This window comes from Pseudochaenichthys georgianus, chromosome 16, assembly GCF_902827115.2.
Source record: "Pseudochaenichthys georgianus chromosome 16, fPseGeo1.2, whole genome shotgun sequence".
NCBI classification, from domain to species: Eukaryota; Metazoa; Chordata; class Actinopteri; order Perciformes; family Channichthyidae; genus Pseudochaenichthys; species Pseudochaenichthys georgianus.
The window spans coordinates 6395848-6414961 of record NC_047518.2 but is presented as its reverse complement, the minus strand read 5'-3'; the positions used below and the strand labels follow the sequence as shown (position 1 = coordinate 6414961).

General features: G+C 42.8%; 1 protein-coding gene across 1 annotated transcript in view; it reads left to right on the top strand.

The window, feature by feature from the left end:
• The window catches only part of LOC117460531 (intermembrane lipid transfer protein VPS13B), a 424908-nt gene that overhangs the window by 65858 nt on the left and 339936 nt on the right, over window positions 1–19114 (top strand). The window contains 7 exon segments of the mRNA XM_071205797.1: window positions 2166–2347; window positions 2986–3160; window positions 7608–7882; window positions 10255–10350; window positions 11429–11551; window positions 12787–12924; window positions 18326–18413. Coding sequence (XP_071061898.1) covers window positions 2166–2347; window positions 2986–3160; window positions 7608–7882; window positions 10255–10350; window positions 11429–11551; window positions 12787–12924; window positions 18326–18413 — 1077 coding nt within the window.

The following is a 19114-nucleotide window of genomic DNA, read 5'->3' as shown; positions in this document are numbered from 1 at the left end:
TCATCACACATTCAAGCCCCCATGTATCATTTCAATCTAAATTCTTCACTTTCTTCTTCCACATTACATTTCAGCATAGCACTTTAGCGTCAGACTTTCAGCATAAAGCATTCCCACTAGCAATTTCTTCAGGAATTGCATTCTCTAGTTTGTTTAAATTGTTGCAAGTTGACTATAATAGCATTGGATACTTTCTTAATATGTTTCTTAGAAGTCAAGTTCGAGTCCAATATGACTCCAAGATACTTGAACTTAGGTCTAATGCAGGGTGGGCTTCGACACAGAGTGCGCTTCATCTTGCATTGATGACACTATTGTATACTCATTTGCTCCTTCTCTGGATATGGACGTTTCCAATTTAAAATCTGATGTCATCACGCTGCAGCATGTGCTTCTTGATTCCAAACGGCTATTGAACAGTAAGAAAACCAAAGCAATGCTCTTTGCTCCCAAGTCAGCGTCCTCTTGCCTCTCCATTGACACCCTTGATGGCGTCTCCGTTGAGTTTGTCGATACCTACAAATATCTGGGCTTTTGGTTGGACAGTAATCTGAAGTTTAAACACCATATTGAAGTTCTAACAAAGACATTGAAATTCACTCTTGGCTCCCTTTACAGACTTAAATGTTGTTTTTCAACTTCTTCCTGTAAAAGGTTGGTCTCTGGCTTATTCCTGTCCCAGCTGGACTACGGTGATACCATCTATAGATGTTGCCTGTCCCACTGTTTTGGCCAAACTTGACCCACGCTACGATGCAGCACTGCGTTATATCAAATGCACCCTATAGGACTCATCATTGCACACTATAGCCTAACTGGATGGTCCTCACTTAGTATGCGCAGGATGCAGCATTGGTTTTTATTCATGTATAAAGCCATTTTAGGTAAGCTTCCACTGCATATATGTGCCAGATTTGCTCCAGTTTGTGACTCTTACAACCTCAGATCCAGCGCCTGGATACGGTTCCAGGTTCCTGCTGTGCGGACTGAGGCTGAGAAAAGAAGTCTTTTTTATTATGGTCCATGGTCTTGGAATGACCTTCAATCAAACCTCAAACTGAGGGCACTTGTCCTATAGCGTGTTTTAAATTGAAGTTGTCTGAAGTCCTTACCACCAGCTGCTCTTGCAGTAATAAGTAGTGCACCTTTCTTACAGTCCTAATGTGCACAATGTAGTGACTGCTTTTCGTCTTTTTGTTTACTTAGTTTTGATCTCTGTATTTTACATGTCTGTGTTATGTGTAATAATGTGTAACGTTGCTGTGTAACGTTTCTTGGCCAGGTCAGCATTGTAAATGAGGTTGTATCTCAATGCTTTTTATCTGGTTAAATAAAAGATAAATACAAAATAAAATAAAAATGCAAAGACACAACAGGTAAATGAACTGGCCAGTGACTAATCCTCAGTAGAGTAGTGTCTAATGGATGTGTCCAACTAAGGGAGCCCTATTCCAAAATGTCCAGTAAAGCAAGTAGTGGTTACAACAGTAGTTACTGGCACTGCTAAGAAAAATAACATTCAGGGAATTATGAACCCTGTTATTAGTCTGTCAAGGGCGAGTGAGTCAGTCAACACACACACACACACACACACACACACACACACACACACACACACACACACACACACACACACACACGCACGCAGACACACACGCAGACACACACACGCACGCACGCAGACACACACACACGCACGCACACACACACACACACACACGCACGCAGACACACACACACACACACACACACACACGCACACACACACACACGCACGCAGACACACACACACACACACACACACACACACACACACACACGCACACACGGACGGACGGACGGACACACACACACACACACACACACACACACACACACACACACACACACACACACACACACACACACACACACACACACAGACACGGACGGACACACAATGATGTACTGTTAGAGCCTGCTCTCTGTTAGTGTGTGGATGCTTGTATTGTTTTTGGTTTAATGCTACCTCTTTAAAGCCTGCATTTCTTTGTGTGAATACATATGTGTACATACATGTGTCTAATACACATGTTGGATGAGTGTCAAGTGAAATGGGTCAACCCCTTATATGTTCAATGCAAAATGTATCTACATTCATTTTCTTTTCTTTTTTATCAATGAAGCTCCAGAGCTGGTCTTAAGGAAAGTGATCAACTTTGCTGACTGTACAGTGTGCTTGGACAGGCGGAATGCTAGTGGCAAGATCGACTTTTACCAGGACCCGCTGCTGTACAAATGCTCCTTCAGAACCCGTCTTCATTTTACCTACGAAAACATCAATTCCAAGATCCCATCCGTCATCAAAGTGAGCAACTTGAAGAGTTGGCAATACCTTGTTGATTCAAATGTTCTTCTAAAAACACAAAAGATTGAGGATGTATTCTCTAGGTTAAACTGAGGCACTTTGATATGTTTGAAATGCTTCCCTAAGGAGGACTACACTGTCTTGTATTTGCCAACTTATTAATTGATTGTTCAAGAACATGTTGTGAGGTTGAAACACCCATGAAGCTTTTTAGATGACACCACTGATTGTTGAGAATCCCTCTCAAATGAGCTACATTTGAAAACAAAGCTTTTGTTTAGAAATAAAGTCCTCTGCTCACTGACTAGTGGTCACAGGCTGTTGCTGTCATTGTTTTACTTGTGTATGACATGACAACTTTTTCTGATAGAAAAGGTCATCTTCATTATTTTGCTGATGCATTTTAAATCTCTAAAACTCTAGGTTCTTTAGTCCTAATATTTGGTTGGGGATATATATCTACTTCCTTCTAGTTAAACTATACATTCACTTGCAATCATAATGTGTGTGTGTACCTGAGGTGATCATATATCACTTAAACCGGAGCAGATATGACCGATTAGGGTCCACACCAAAATCATCTATGCATATAGCTGAATACATCAAATGCCACACTGTTCTTCTCTATGTATCCTCAGATCCACACAATGGTTGAGAGCTTGAAGCTGTCCATTACTGATCAGCAGCTGCCCATGTTTATTCGCATCTTGGAGCTGATCATTGCCCTCTACTACGGGGAAATCGGAGGACACAAAGAGGGGGAGGAAGAAGAGGGAAATGTGCAAGTCAGAGAGGCTGGCAACATTTTACCTGGTGAGTTTTGTTCTTTTTTTTTTTATTTGTTGTTAAAAAAAAGTCTAGCTTGATTTATTTTATCTTCAATATTTTAAAACATCCTGGTATATTTTCTGTAAAACACCTTGTATTTGGAAATGTTATGTCTGTGATTCAAACCAGGGACTCAATGCTTAGGGCATTTCAAAAGTGAATGCTCCCGAACTAATCAGCTTTCAGGTTGCCCTAAAACTTCTGTCAGTACAATTTTCCAAATCATGACCATCAGTTGCTAAAACTTGCATATTATGTTAGCACATGAGTTCAGTCATGTTGTCATTTTTTGGTTTTTATTTCTTTCTTCACCTACAAATGAGTAGAATAAGGCAGTCCTCTCTTTAAAAGCTGAGGGCCCTTCTCGTTGCAGAAACAACCATTATTCTGTTTTAGAAAATGATGTACTGAGGTATCACAGCGATATAGCATGCGTGTCAGTGCAGTTTCTGCAGCAGTCATTTCTCTCAGAAAAAATGTGGTTGCAAGATCTGAAATGAGCCATCAGACCATACACAGCGCTTTGAGGCTTTTCTCGAGACAGCATGTTGGTCCTCTGACGCCCTGCATGCTGCCGTGTTCTGTTCAGGGGCTATGTCTGTCCTTAAGCTGCTGTTGTTCCTAAACGGGACATTTAACATCACTTTGACCATGGTGTGCACTCCTCCTGCTTTTTCCACAAACAAAAGTTGTAGCGTGTAACTCAACACAGACTGTTGTCATCAGGCCTGATCCCCTCCATGTGGATAGAGAGAGCAGGATGGAGGAATGCACAATGAGGAATCAAATACAGGCACATCTGTGTCTTTGAGATTCCAGAACTAGTGGGGAAATCACACTTCCCACATCCAGGAGCTGAGCAAAACCTTCACATGCAGCCAGTTTTCTTGCATACACACACAATATAACACACATATACACATGTACTTTGAATAGCTACAGCCACCCCCTTTATAAGCCCCACTCCATTCCCTAAACACCCCACTGCTCATCCTCATTTCAGCCAAATAGACCAGGATCCAGTCCCAGGTCCCACTGGGCTAAAGCAGCCTCTGTCACACCAGAAGCCACTGATGGTGCAGGGGAAGTGGGAGGCGCCCAACACCACACATCTACTCGCTCACTCCCTCTGACTTGCTCCCTGCCTGCTGGCCTGGAACTTTTACTGCAAGTTGGCGCAGCTTCTAATTCAGTGTCCAATGCCAGATGTAAGAGACGCTGTCATGCTACTGCTATGCGGAGCCTCTGAGAATGAATTAGTATCCCATCACAAAAATATACAAGTGAGGACCAGCTCTGCGAACCTGAGCACTCCAGATCTTGTTATGCTGGAGGTAATTGACAGCGTGAAGAAGCTGGAGTAGAGGGCGTGTGTATTTGTTGGGAGGCGTTTGGGCTTCTGCAGAAATATATGGTTTCAGCATTTTAATTTCAGAGTTACAGCTCAAATGCTCTTTTATTTACATTAAAATGCATACACAAGATGTCGTGTATTCTTCCTAACCAGTACAGACATCGAGGTAATGACCATTCAGGTATGTTGACCCTTAGAGTGAACCACTTGGCCTCCCAGCATATTCATGTTTAGTGGGCTGTGGTTTGTAGGAAACAATCATTGTCACATGATTGCTGGAACATGATCCCAGTTTCATAGTACTTCATCACATTCATCTGATTTCCCATTGGCTGCCTGTGGTGCGTCGTGTAATCTGGCTCCAATTCCCTCTGTACTCGTGTGTTTCTTTCTTTACTCATACTTACTCTTGTATTATATTCTTCTTGTTCTTAATTTGAATGTTTGTTTTGCCAATTAAACATTTAACTATTTTGAGTTTGGTTTGAATGAGTACTCAGTCCTTAGAGTCCTATCACATGTAAGGGACCGTCACACACGTATCACCAGAGGCCACTTTCTGTCTGCATTAGACACGATGGTCTCAAGAATTTGAGACCATTTGAGTTTAGAAATCTGTGAACATGGAAGAAACATGTTTTTGTCTTGCAGAGTGGTTTATATTTTACCGACTGTAATACTTGAACAGTAAATACACACACGCGCGCATTGTGTGTATTTACTGTTGGAGCCTGCTCTCTTCAAGTATTACAGTCGGTGCGGTAAAATATAAACACACACACTGTGTGCGTGCGTGCGTGTGTGTGTGTGTGTGCGTGCGTGCGTGCGTGCGTGTGTGTGTGTGTGTGTGTGTGTGTGTGTGTGCGTGCGTGTGTGTGTGTGTGTGTGCGTGCGTGCGTGTGTGTGTTTAGAGGAAGCATGCACACGAAGCCAGCAGAGACTCCTTCACTCTGTCAGATAACACAGGCCACGTCTCCCTCTATCAACATGGGGAGACATCTGCTGGCCTGCGAGGGCACTGCCTTCTATCACTCCGCCCCTCTAACTGTCTCAATGTCATTCAGCCATTCACTCACTTACACACCTACCCACAAATACATCTCTGCCTGGACTGGAGGCCTTGGCCAACCATGACCCTGACACATCCTAGTACGCAGTGCTTCTGAGCTTGCCTTGTGGACATGTGCATTCCAATCGGAGACTGTGAGTTGTCCACAACAGATCTATTCATACTATAATTGCTTGTATGTTAAATGGAGAACATTGTTGGTTGTATGTTATACCTGTGTGGTTGTCAGGCTCAACTCCACAGCCGCATACATTTGAGCCAGCCCTCATCTCTCTCTGGGAATTGTTGAGGTACTCCTTTGGATTAATACATCAAAGTCTTCTTAAGCCGGTCTGTTTTGATCACTTGATTGGTAATTGTGCTTTTATTTTGATTGCCTTCCAATTGAAACGTAGGCTTCGTCAGGCTGTGACGTGAAGCAAAAGAGCTTAACTTGTTGAACTGACACCTCAAAGGCTTCCGTGGAGGGAAAAAGATAAAGAAACTGAGAAATGATACAGTAGATACAATCCTACAGGGAGATTGGGGGAAGGGAGAGATATTAAAAACCATAACTTGGGATTTCCAACTGTCAGTTCGCATAGTGAAAGATTTAATTAAAATATCTCTTTCTTTTCTGCGCCTTGGCCTCTGGGATTCCTAAACTGTGACCTCACAGACAGTATGGTTCTCTCACAGAGGTTATGTGGCCGCTAGGAACGGGATTACACATTCTTGTGTACTGACATTAGCTTCCTCTCTCCCGATTTGTAAAAGAAACAGACACGATAGGGTGAGTTCAGAGGTCAGCCTCGCAGATGGAAGCTCTGCATGGTGGTTTGGGAAACCTGTTAAACCCCATATAGTTTGCTGAGAAACAATGATAAGAATAAAGAATAGAGTAAAGTGGCTTTGGAGACGCACGGATTGTTTAAACTATGTTTGGGAACTCTGCCCTTTGGTACATCCAGGCAATACTTCCTCCAGTGTCTTCTCCCACCACTTTGTACACTCCCCTCTTCACTTGCTGTGGACCTGGGGTTTTATGTTAGCCAGTGCTCCAGAGAACCGCTTGCATTCTGTGTATTCGTTGAAGCAAAGAGGTTTCCACTCTTTCTAACCTTCACCTTACCAAACTTGGATAATGCTGATGGCTCCTAGTCTGCTTTCTCCATGGCCTTCATTTCATTCTGCTGGCTTTACATCAAATATGTGGCCCAACTCCTCACTGCATGTGTTTGTGCTGCTGGGTAGCACTCAGAAAGCCCTGACCACAATGATCCACTGAGCCAAGTCAGGGCTCTCTTCTGTCAGGGTGCTGGCTGACCCCCTGTGCCCTCCTTCCTTCCTTCCTTCCTTCCTTCCTTCCTTCCTTCCTTCCTTCCTTCCTTCCTTCCTTCCTTCCTTCCTTCCTTCCTTCCTTCCTTCCTTCCTTCCTTCCTTCCTTCCTTCCTTCCTTCCTTCCTTCCTTCCTCTCTCTCTTTCTGTCCCCTCCTCGTGCAGCAGTGCACCAACACTTGCACTGGACTCACACCTGCATGAGTCTGCCTTTCTGTGCTGTCCGTGTGTGTTCAGTAGAGAGCTGACTTATCTTGCTTGCATTAAACTACCTCGAAGGGAAATGAATTGAGTGTGCTGCTTTCGGCACATACACTCCCATTGTAAAGAACTTTCCCTCTGTTTGACCAGTGTGTTCTGGGAACATGCATCTTTAAAAGGATTTAAAGCATGGGAATTAAGTGTTTCATCTGAGCCCTCATTTTAATGCAATATATATATATATTTGACAAAAATACTACCACTACTTGTGTACACATTTGAAATATAATTAGCGAAAGACAATTGCCCCATTTATTTAAACAAATCTTAATAGGGGTAAGCGTTAGGGGTGGGGTTGTGCATTTTTATAATTGTGTCTACTTTGTGTGCACCAGATATTTGTAAGTTTTAAAGTATAAAACTGTAACTGTTTTAAAATGAATCCAAATCATCTGATGCAGATGATTTGATTATATCTTTATCCCCTTCAGGAATGGAGGAGGATATGGATGGACAGGGGACTGACCAGTTCTCCAGCCCAGACCTCTACATGCAGTCTGGTGGTCCTGAAGATGGGGACATGGGTTGGGTGACCTGGGCTTGGTCTTTTGTTCCAGCCATCGTAGGCACAGAGGAGGAAATGGAGGAAGGCCTCTACCAGCAGAGAGAGACAGAAGGCATCTCCAACAATCCACAACAACGCACTCCCAAAGACCCCATTGTGTCCATAGGCTTCTACTGCACCAAAGCTTCTGTTACCTTCAAGGTAAATCAACTGTTTAAGAAATGCTCACATTGTCATGAATTAGTTCATTTATAAATACTATTGAAGTCAGAATGTGGGTAAGCTCACATTGGTTGCATGACCGTTCCGTGTGTACAAACATAAAGACAAAATAAATAACCCCATCTTAATGTCAAATATTAAAATGAAATGGTCAAACAAAGGTAGACGAAGTGCCTTAAGATCTGGCAAGGTTTAAAAAATGTCAAGTATTCTGGATCACACTGCCAGGAAATACATTTGATATAAATATAAAAATGATATCCAGAAAAATATGGATAGATGGTGAAGATACAAATATGAAGTTGTCTATTTCAGCAAAGGTACAAACTATTTTGTATAGGTGGCTATTCTTAGGGAAGTGTTGCACAAATTGTAGAGATGAAGGGACAGACATAAAGATATTAATGTATTAACAATTTTACGTTTTCTTGAATCTTATACTGTATTGTTGTGATTTTCAGTTTGAGAGTAGCTTGATCTTCAGGAAGTAACAGCCCTCTTTGTCTCTGTGCGTGGTTTAGGGGAGGGTAGTGTAACCACTAACTGGCGTCTCGGGTCACGTTCATGTTTTAAACACCAACATGGTACGATGACTATTCAGGGAATGGATTCAAACTTTAATCCTGTCTGCTCAGAGTATCTGTCTGTCTGTCTGTCTGTCTGTCTGTCTGTCTGTCTGTCTGTCTGCCTGCCTGCCTGCCTGCCTGCCTGCCTGCCTGCCTGCCTGCCTGCCTGCCTGCCTGCCTGCCTGCCTGCCTGCCTGCCTGCCTGTCTGCCTGCCTGCCTGCCTGCCTGCCTGCCTGCCTGCCTGCCTGCCTGCCTGCCTGCCTGCCTGCCTGCCTGCCTGCCTGCCTGCCTGCCTGCCTGCCTGTCTGTCTGCCTGCCTGCCTGCCTGCCTGCCTGCCTGCCTGCCTGCCTGCCTGCCTGCCTGCCTGCCTGCCTGCCTGCCTGTCTGTCTGTCTGTCTGTCTGCCTGCCTGCCTGCCTGCCTGCCTGCCTGCCTGCCTGCCTGCCTGCCTGCCTGCCTGCCTGCCTGCCTGCCTGCCTGCCTGTCTGTCTGTCTGTCGTTCTGTCTGTCTTGTGTGACTGTGGTTCACTTGTGTTGAATCCTTTTAATGGGACAAATACCTTTTAAGGAGAGGTAATCAGGGATGCTAGTGGCAGCAGTAGCTTTGTGTTTAACTGGCTTTATTAAGCATTTGTGTCAGTACTCATATGCTATGCTACGTTCTCAATCTGTTAGATTGTTTCATTCATAAATGTCCCAACAGTCCAGCTTGGGTAATGCTTAATTGGCAATCTTTTTTTTGTAATTAGAGTTATCATAGACAGACAGAGCAATTCATAATCATATAATTTCACCTCCTTGCTCATGGCTCCCACGGGACCTGCGGGTCAGATAGAGTGACCGCTGCATTTGATCAAACCATCCGAATGGAAAGAGGGCAAGGAGTGAGGGTGAGAGAGTTTGCTCCATCAGTAGGGATAATATGGCACAGCTGCTCTTTGCTCAGCACCTGCTTCCTGTGTTAAAAGTTGAATGGGTTAGGGCCTTCACTACAACCACATTTTTTAAACTGGACAACCTCAAAGCATCACAGCTCTGTCCCCCTTTCACTTCCACCAACTAGGTGGCCAGACCCAACCCACACTATCTCTACACACAGAAAAAAAGCTCTTCAAAATCCTTCTCCCTCTCTAAATTCACCTGAATACTCAACACACAATAACTTATGCCTTTTCTTTGATCAATTCGACTTAATACTAAACAAACATTGACTTACATGTTTCCCTTACTTTAATAAATGTTCCTGAATACTCAATAAACACGTTAGGTTCTTGGTATCTAGAAGGGGCCTAGACAAATGTCATCTGTCCTTGTGTGGATGTAATCGTTTCTGTATTTTTTTTAGCATTAGTTTCTAATGCCTTTTTGCCCTATCATATCATATATCTGTTTCATTAATCAATCGTGGGTACACACGCACCCTCACAAAAAGAGACACATGTTTTTTTAAGTGTTGACATTTTGTGACATCTCTGTATTGTTGTCGTAACCGTTGCTTACTCTGTCAAACAGCGCATAGCTTTCACTGGTTGTCTCCAGATATGGATTACTGCCATTTTAAGACTTGATTAATATGTTTTTTAAATACCTTATCTACTTTCTGAATGTCACAAAGTCTCAACTGTAACAAAATATTTGTCTTTGTATTGCTTCACGTTCATGGTCTTTTGCTTTACTGTATATGTTTGTGACACCTGTTTAAGCATTTCACAAATCGAAGTTGAGTGGTATCTTTACTTCATTTTGAACCTTTTATTACATGATTGCTGTCTCTATATTTTCAGCTGACAGAGACCCAGTCAGAGAGCAGCTACTACAGCCCTCAGAAAGTCAAGTCCAGAGAGGTTCTGTGTGTGGAACAGGAGGGGATCACTATTGAGGTAAGATGCCACAGCTTCATTCTTAAGAAATAAGCCATTTATTGTTTTATACAAATCTTTATACTTCATTGTCTACATTTTTGACATTCCATATTATAAAGAGAATAGCTACACTATTTAATGACAGCTTTCTGTTAACTTTTGTTATCTATTAAACAGCCCCATGTCCAGTTAAAATCTCAAAATAAGAAAATTGGCACACAAAATGTATATAAACATTTCTGATTACATATTATCTCAAGCTCTGGATTGCAAATGTATTTGTAATATTAAGGGTGATAAATGTTTTAATCTGACAATATATATTATCTTCACAACATGTACCCTTGTGCAACCATTAGACAGACCTATAAAGATCGCGGTTCCCCCCTCTCTTTCCCACTATTGGTGTCTCCTTATTCACTGTTGGATAGAAGTTCATCTTATTTCCTTCCTGTATACATGTTAAAGCCGCCCAGGTCTCTAGTCTCTGCCTGTCAACACATGAGAGTTGAATACAGTCTGATCTTTTCCTCATTTGCCCTTTGGTGTAAACAGATAATACCGTTTTTCAACCTTATTGGCAGTTTACCTGTATGAACTAGGAAAGGGTTTTCTGCTCCTAAGCTTACTACAACATGTGACAGTTTTGAGAGATTTCCAATTCTGGTAATTTATACTTTTGGTGGAAGAGGGAGAGTGAGCCTTCTGAACTGGGACCAAAAGTGAGAGTGTTGAAAGGCAAAGGAATGGCTAGTAAAATTTGGGAAAACCATGCCTTGTAATGATTCTGTGGTGAAACGTAATGTTTATTGGATAGCTCTCCGCTTAATTGTCGGCCGGGTAGAGCAGAGTCAACCACACGTTACTGCTTACAGAGTCTGATGGACTGCTACCACACAATCACATGCACACACCACTCTCAGGTCTGACCCCTGATCTTTTTATTATACCAGAATAAGCCCACCTTATTTGTGAAAAGTCCACAAAAAATGGAGTCTTAATTCTTAGTAAGAAAGTAATTTATTCATAGACATTCTGTAATTCTGTTCTGTTATATAATAGCTGTTAAAGACTCTTCCTCTGGTTTTTATTCCAGGTGCTGATGATGGGGGAGCCCTTCTTTGATTGTCAAATAGGCTTTGTGGGGTGCCGGGCACTCTGCCTGAAAGGCATCATGGGAATACGAGATTTTGAAGAAAACATGAACCGACTTGAAGAGGTAACAACTGCTGAAGAACCTCAATGAAAAATGTAAAAAGCTTAAAACTTGAATGAGAAAGATAAAGAAAAAGTAAACACCAAGACGAGAGATCACTTTCACCTGAACCCTGTCTCTGCAGCCTCCATTGCTCCCGAGAGCCTTCACACAGAGATGTGTTATGGTTTGTTTTGGGAAAAGAAAGACATATCTTTGCCTTTTTGACACATATGACTGTGTCAGCATCAGTCTCGCTATCAGCTCATAGACAACACTGTTGGGCTCAATTCAAATAAATGCATTTTCATCAACTATCGTATTTTCCAGACTATATGTCGCACCTGAGTATAAGTCGCTCTTATCAAAAAACGTGTCGTTAAGATAAAAAAAAGATGTATAAGTCTAAGCTGTGTTTGAGTCGCATTTATCCACTGAAGTCTTCATCCTCTGTGCCGCTGTTAAACACTTCCGTCAACTCCGTGGAAGTGTTTACCAGTGACACAGAGGTGTGGATGATGCAGCATGTCCTGCTCCGGGCTGTCCTCAGACTCTCATCAGAATCAGCTCCGATTAGACCTTTCTGAATCCCGACAGGATGGTGTCGGTCGTCACTGAAGCCCATGCTGTATCCATCCATCCCACAACACCCTGGAAAGTTACGTGACGCATCCTCCCAGTTCTTATTATACATCCATGATCCTCCCGGTTGCCGTGACTTTTTTCTTCTTCGTGGTGCAGCAGTTTTCAGTTGTCACGATTGTATTCAGTGCTATCTATTGGCCGGAGTTTGAACGCAGTCAGACACATTCAATATATAAGTCGCAGGACCAGCCAGACAGGTAAAAAAAACGTGACTTATAGTCCGTAAAATACGGTATGTATTAATTGTGTAATTGATTATCTTTCTAAGCTAGATCTATGACGTATTTGCCAAGAGTCCTCTTTAACATTTGTGCCATTCCCGACATGAGTTGCATGCAATCTATTTTCATCATCTCTAAACGTTTTTAATCCTTTCACATTCAATAGCCTACATTTAATACAGCACTTGGCTACATAAAATGTGCCCCCCAACAAGCACCGGTTAGGAATGATAACTTGTAGAATATCTCTGATTCCGTAGCAAAGACTGGTCTATTGTGTGTCCCAGGAATTACTTTCTATTGTCTACGTCCCATGGTTTTATTGAAGGGACAGTATTTTTGTGACATCTGATAGGGTATTGTTCACATTCTCATTTTCTTTTGTCACTGTAGGATGCAGTGTTCTTCAGCTGTGGGGACAGCCTAAGCAGTAAAGGAATGACCTACCTCACCAATTCCCTGTTTGACTACCGCAGTCCCGAGAACAACTCTGTCAGGGCTGAGTTCATCCTGGAGACTGCTAATCACAAGGTCAACATATGGGACTACACTACTCTTTCAAAGAATATCATCAGAATGTTTGTTTAGGATTTTTTATGTAAACATTTTTTTTTTGTATCTGTTTAAATAATGTAGATGTTGTTATGGATGGAGGAAATATGGCAGAGACTATACCTTATGGCAGAATTAAAGCAGTCAGTTCCAAACCAGACAACAGCCAACTCAAAACACACCTCACACCTGGCCCTAAGGGCTAACACACTTATTTAACCAACAGCATTACAAGAGAATGCATTAAACATAATGAAATCAATGATGCTGTTTACATGAACAGCACATGCTGTTGACACAGTCCTCACTAAAACAAATACGTTTCTCTATTTTCAGAAATATAAAGTCTTCATTGCCAAAAAAGAGAACAAAAGATGATTCTGTACAGATATTACTGTGGCTTAAGTGACTTTCTCAAAAATGAGAGAACGAAATACAAATGTGGTTAATACAATACTTTATCCAGGTCACACAACAATAATCCAAAAATATTACATTCAGTATTTTTTCAGCTATTATATGGAAAAGCTCAAAGTACAGCTTGTATCATTTTAAATCGGTACTAATTAAATACAATAGTGTGTTCTTTTTAAATGCAATTTCTTATTTTTCTTTGAAATAAATCATTTAAATGTGTATAACTGCTGAATATCTGTCAGTCTCCGGGCTGCTGGCTGCAGTAGAGGAATGTTCCTGCCATGTGAGCAGTAGTGTTGAAGCCATTATTAAGATGAGATAACTCTCAGCTCCAGTGTTGACTCTGCTCAGAAATGGTCATGACCCTCAATGAAGCAATTGTTTGGACATCCATCCATCCATCCATCTGGGCGGTGGTAGCGAAGTCCATAGGTACTTGGCTTGGGAACCGGAAGGTCACCGGTTCAAGTCCCCCCAAGACCAAGTGCTACCGAGGTGTCCCTGAGCAAGGCACCACCGGTCAATAAATAGAGCTGCACAACTCTGCTTATTATCTAAAATACTAGTAATGTCATTCACCACTTTCATTGTGGCAGTGATGGTGCTGTGTTGCTTTCTGAAGCCTGACTGATGTTTAGACAGGATGTCATTTGTACATAAAAACACCTTTATCTGTTCACTCACTAAGTGTTCAAGAACCTTAGCCAGAACTGACAACTTAGAGATTGGCCTATAGTTATTTAATAAGGTGGCCTCCCCTCCTTTTAGCAAAGGCAGGACATACGCTGACTTCCACAATTTTGGAATTGTGTTAGAGCTGAGGGAGAGGTTAAAAAGAGTAGTGAGAGGTGGAGCAATAAAATCTGCAGCTATCTTTAAAAAGAAAGGTTCTACGTTGTCCGGGCCGGCCGGTTTCTTAGGATCTAACTTGGTTAAAGCTTCACGAACAACATCAACAGTAGGGTAAAACTAAAAGGGTTTTCCAACACACGTTTTTCAGAGTCACAGACTGTAGTGTTCACAGAAGCAGAGTTAGTCACAGAATCAAATAGAAGAACCACAGGACACAAAATGCTCATTAAAGCAATTTAGCATAGTAGCCCTGTCCGATATAGAGCCAGATGCTGTGGTAAGGCACGGAGGTAGCTCATTACGGATATCGCCGGTGGATAACGATTTAATGGCTTTCCAAAATGTTCCTGGATTATTCAGATTCTTTGTGGTAACTGACAGATAGTACTTTGATTTAGCACTTTTGATATGAGAAGTGAAGCTATTTCTTAGCTGCCTAAAACGCAGCCATTCTACCTCTGAGCCTGATTTCCTAGCCTTTGCCCAGGACTCGTTTCTCTCATGAAGGAGACTAGACAGCTCAGCAGAAAACCAAGGATTGTCTCGTCCCTTTACTCTAAATGTACGCATTTACGTCTATCAATGATCTCCATAAAACCAAGATAAAAATAAGACCATGCGGTTTCTACATCAGCACACAGATCGATTTTACCCCAATCAAACCCAAACAGATCATGCACAAAACCCTGCTCCACAAAATGTTTTTTGTCTCTTAATGATAATGCGAGGTTTAACCTTTTGGACCTTAGTGTCCCTAATTGTGGCTACAACACAGTGATCGCTCAGATCATTTGCAAATACTCCCACAGATGAACATTTATGGGGAACATTAGTTAAAATGAGATCAATTAGGGAGGATGTATTAGGGGACTTAATGTTAGGGCGAGTAGGACTGTCCACAATCTGAGTAACATTTAAAGAGATACAAAGGTTTTTAAAATCCTCTGACACTGCAGTTAACCAGTCCCAGTTAAAATCTCCAAGTAGCACTATTTCCTTGTAGTCTAGTTGTAATCAAAGATTTGCTAGTGAAGACAAGGAGTCTTTGACAGCTGAGGGGGGTCTGTAACAGCCCACCACCATGACCTGTTGACCCTTTGCCACTTCTATATTTAAGGCTAAACATTCAATTTGCTTACTGATCGATTTGGAAACTAATGTGGATACACTGAACTTATTCTTAACATAAATGGCAACGCCACCACCTTTATTAGGCCGGTCGGTACGATACACATTAAAACCATTTAAGGCAATGTCAGAGTAGATTTATTTAGCCATGTTTCTGATAAAACAATGACGTCAGCGTCAGTCAAGCTCGCCCAGATACGGACAAAATCTAGTTTACCTAACAGACACATTCAAGTGTACTCCCAAAGCGAGAGCTGTGTCCGGGTCCTCGGCAGTAAGTCGGACCCATTTCCGGTGAGGGTTGGCCTCCGCCAGGGCTGCGCTTTGTCACCAATCCTGTTTGTAATATACATGGATCGGATCGAGGCGTAGTCGTGGGGGAGGGGGTCTGCAGTTTGGTGGACTAAGGATTGCACCACTGCTTTTTGCAGATGATGTGGTTCTAATGGCTTCATCGGTCTGCGACCTTCAGCACTCACTGGATCGGTTCGCAACCGAGTGTGAAGCGGCTGGGATGAGGATCAGCACCTCCAAATCTGAGGCCATGGTTCTCAGCAGGAAACCGATGGACTGTCCACTCCAAGTAGGTGGAGGGATTATGTCTCTTCGCTGGCCTGGGAGCGCCTTGGGATCCCCCAGTCAGAGCTGGTTGATGTCGCCAGGGAAAAGAAAGTTTGGGGCTCTCTGCTGGAACTGCTACCCCTGCGACCCGACCACGGATAAGCGGGAGAAGATGGATGGATGGATGGACACATTCAAGTGGATGAAACCCAACCCAGACCTAGCTTTAAAATCAGCAGGAGTAGCGATCTGACTACTACTACTGGGCGGACCAGGGTTAGGTTGTACATTTCCTGACAGTAATTTTAAAAAACAGGCATATTTTCCTCTTAAGCAACACACATACATTGTCATCTAATTTAGAAACACCGGAAAAGTCTGCGAGAGTGTGATTAGAGCTTAAGAAGCAGTCCTGAAGAACCATCATTGCAGGAAAATAAAAACATATTTTGTCGAGCAGATTGTCTGTGACAAGGCAACCGGTAATTGTTTGAGCAACACATCCGAACCTTTGCAGGGGATGCCCACTGCGGGTGGCAGAACAGACCTGAATCCAGTAGACTCCTCAGAATGACTAGAGATCTTCTCATAGTCCAAAACAGTTAACAGGCACAGCAGAATCCCGATATGGGCAATTTTCCCAGACCAGCACACAGTATCCGCGATGTTCCTGGCGCAAAATCAGCACAGCAGCAAAGGACAGGCGAAAACAGCAGCGTGGAAGTGCTCCGGTCCCTCCGTGGTATCCCCGGGGTGAAAGCAGGCCTCTGCAACAGCAGAACCAGGACAGGTGGAAAGCAGGCCCCAGCGGTGGTAAAATCCTCCTCCGCACAGCAGCACACGCCCGGTGGAAGCAGGCCAAGCCCGAAGCGTGGATCCACTCCGTCTCTCCGCGACGACTCCGGGGTAAAAACCTCTCCAGTACAGCCGTATTCTACAGGTGGGAGCAGGCCTCCGTAGATCACAGATCGCAGGCAGCAACAGGTGGAGCCGCTCCGTCTCTTCGCGACGAGCAGGCCTCCGTAAATCGCAGATCGCATGCAGCAACAGGTGGAGCCGCTCCGTCTCTTCGCGACGTCTCAGGAGGAAAAACACCTCAGTACAGCCGTACTCGACAGGTGGGAGTAGGCCTCCGCAGATCGCAGACAACTAAAACTACTACTTGTATAAGCAGGGATGGCTAAACGTTTGTAAGCAGGAGAGCTAGATGCTAACAGATGCTAGATGCTAACAGATGCCAGATGCTAACAGGTAAGTGCGAGCCTGTACATATTGCAACTGCCTCCAATGACAGCATATTCTTCAGCAGCCCACTGCTCCAAACACTAGGATGGGTCAAATGCAGAATGTACATTTCCCCTCTGTGGGCCGATTAAGGGTATATAAAAAAGGTTTATCTACTTGATGATGAAAGAGTTAAAGGTTTTGTTGTTAATTCATTAGCGGTTTTGAAACCAGCCACTGGCTTTGATCCAAAAGCATGCCAGAGCCATTAGAGGTCCCCTAATAAATATTACTCATTAACCTGCCTTGCTGATAAGGTTCTATTGAAATGTCTGTTTAGAGAAGTTGAGTGTGTCCTGGTTGGGGGTGTTGAATATGTGGGCGAGGGGGGCTTCTCTCATTCATTCTTTCTGTTTCTTGCTTGTTCACTTATTCTCTCTTTCAACCAGTGGTTTGTGCAATATAACTTTTGCTTTTAAATATTGTCTAACACAGGGTCAATAGCTCCAACTTGCACACGAATAAGTGATGAGTGGTAACAGTTTATCCTGGTATATTAAAAAAGATACAAGTTTTTGCCAAGATCTAGATTTGAGTTGTTAACAATAATGATAATTGTCAATGAATAAAAGTGACAATTACAAAATAGTTGAATTATATACATGTTGCATAACACTCATACTTCATACTTAACATTGCACAAATGTACATTAAAACAGGTTTAATCAGAATTGTTGGATTTGTCATGAAGTCCTTTCTTTTAATAGATACGTTTTTCTTTCCATTGATAGTTTATCGCGTATAAGCAAGTAAGAACAGAACTGATGTGTACCAAATGACTACCCCATGCACCATATACTTACTAATGCGTATATTTAGTGAAGTGTCTTCTCTTTATCATAATTTCTGAACAAAATAGTTGAAAAAGGTGGTTAGTTATCATTTCACCCCAGATTCAAGACACAATACCTCCTGCCATAATCAAGTCTTTTACAAAAGTTCCAAATATCAGTGATATTGTTGACCTGTAAAAAAAATTCTAACTAAAAAGATTAACCCCTTAATTACCCTTTGTTTTATCTCTAATTTGCCCCCTTTGCCGTATCCACCATGACCCCAGGCACTCGCACTCTTAAATGCTGTGAGCGTGTTTGCTCCCTTTCTGCCATGTTTACCTGACTCTGCTCTTGTTTGACAGGAGACCTATACGGAGATAGCAGGCATTCAACGCTTTGGTGCATTCTACATGGATTACCTCTACACAATGGAGAACAGCAGCAGCAAAGGTATTGTGTAGTTCAGTCCTTCTCACAGAGCTTGTTTGCTTAACTTGCCGGCCTTTCTTCCTTTTCTTTATACCTGTCCTGTTCTCCTTTTCTGCTTTCTTTGCTTCTCCCTTCTCCTCATCCCCATCAATCTTTTACTTGCTGTCTTTTTGATTGTTCTGTTCTGTTGTCTCGTCTTGTGTTGTCTTCTGTTCTCCTGTTCGGTTCTGGTCTGTTCAGTTCTCTTGTCCTGTCCTCTCCTGTCTTGTCTTGTCTTCTTTTGTCTTGTCCTCTCTTCTCTTCTCTTCTCTTCACTTCTCTCTTCTCTTGCTTGTCTTGTCCTCTCCCCTCTTCTCTTCTCTTTTCTGCTCTTCTCTTCTCTATGTCAAGGAGCCCCCTGGTGACTTGAATAAAGAGCTGTTCTTGTTTGAGTCCCCTCCACCTGGTCCTTGACCCTTCCTGTCCTCACTCTCACCCCAAACTTACCTGGAGGGCGGCTGTCAGAGGTGTTTAGTCTGCACTGACATGTATTTGAGTTGCTCTCTCCCCGCTGCTTGTTGAAACACTGTTTTTCTTTACCTGTAAGCTCTTGACAAAGTGAATGGGCTCCTCTCAGCTAATTAGGTGTCACTCTTCCTCGCAGAAGCCTTAAGATAGGCAGGATTTCTCATTCCTCAGCTGCACCACTCAAGAATGTTTATACAGGTCTGAAAGATCTGAAT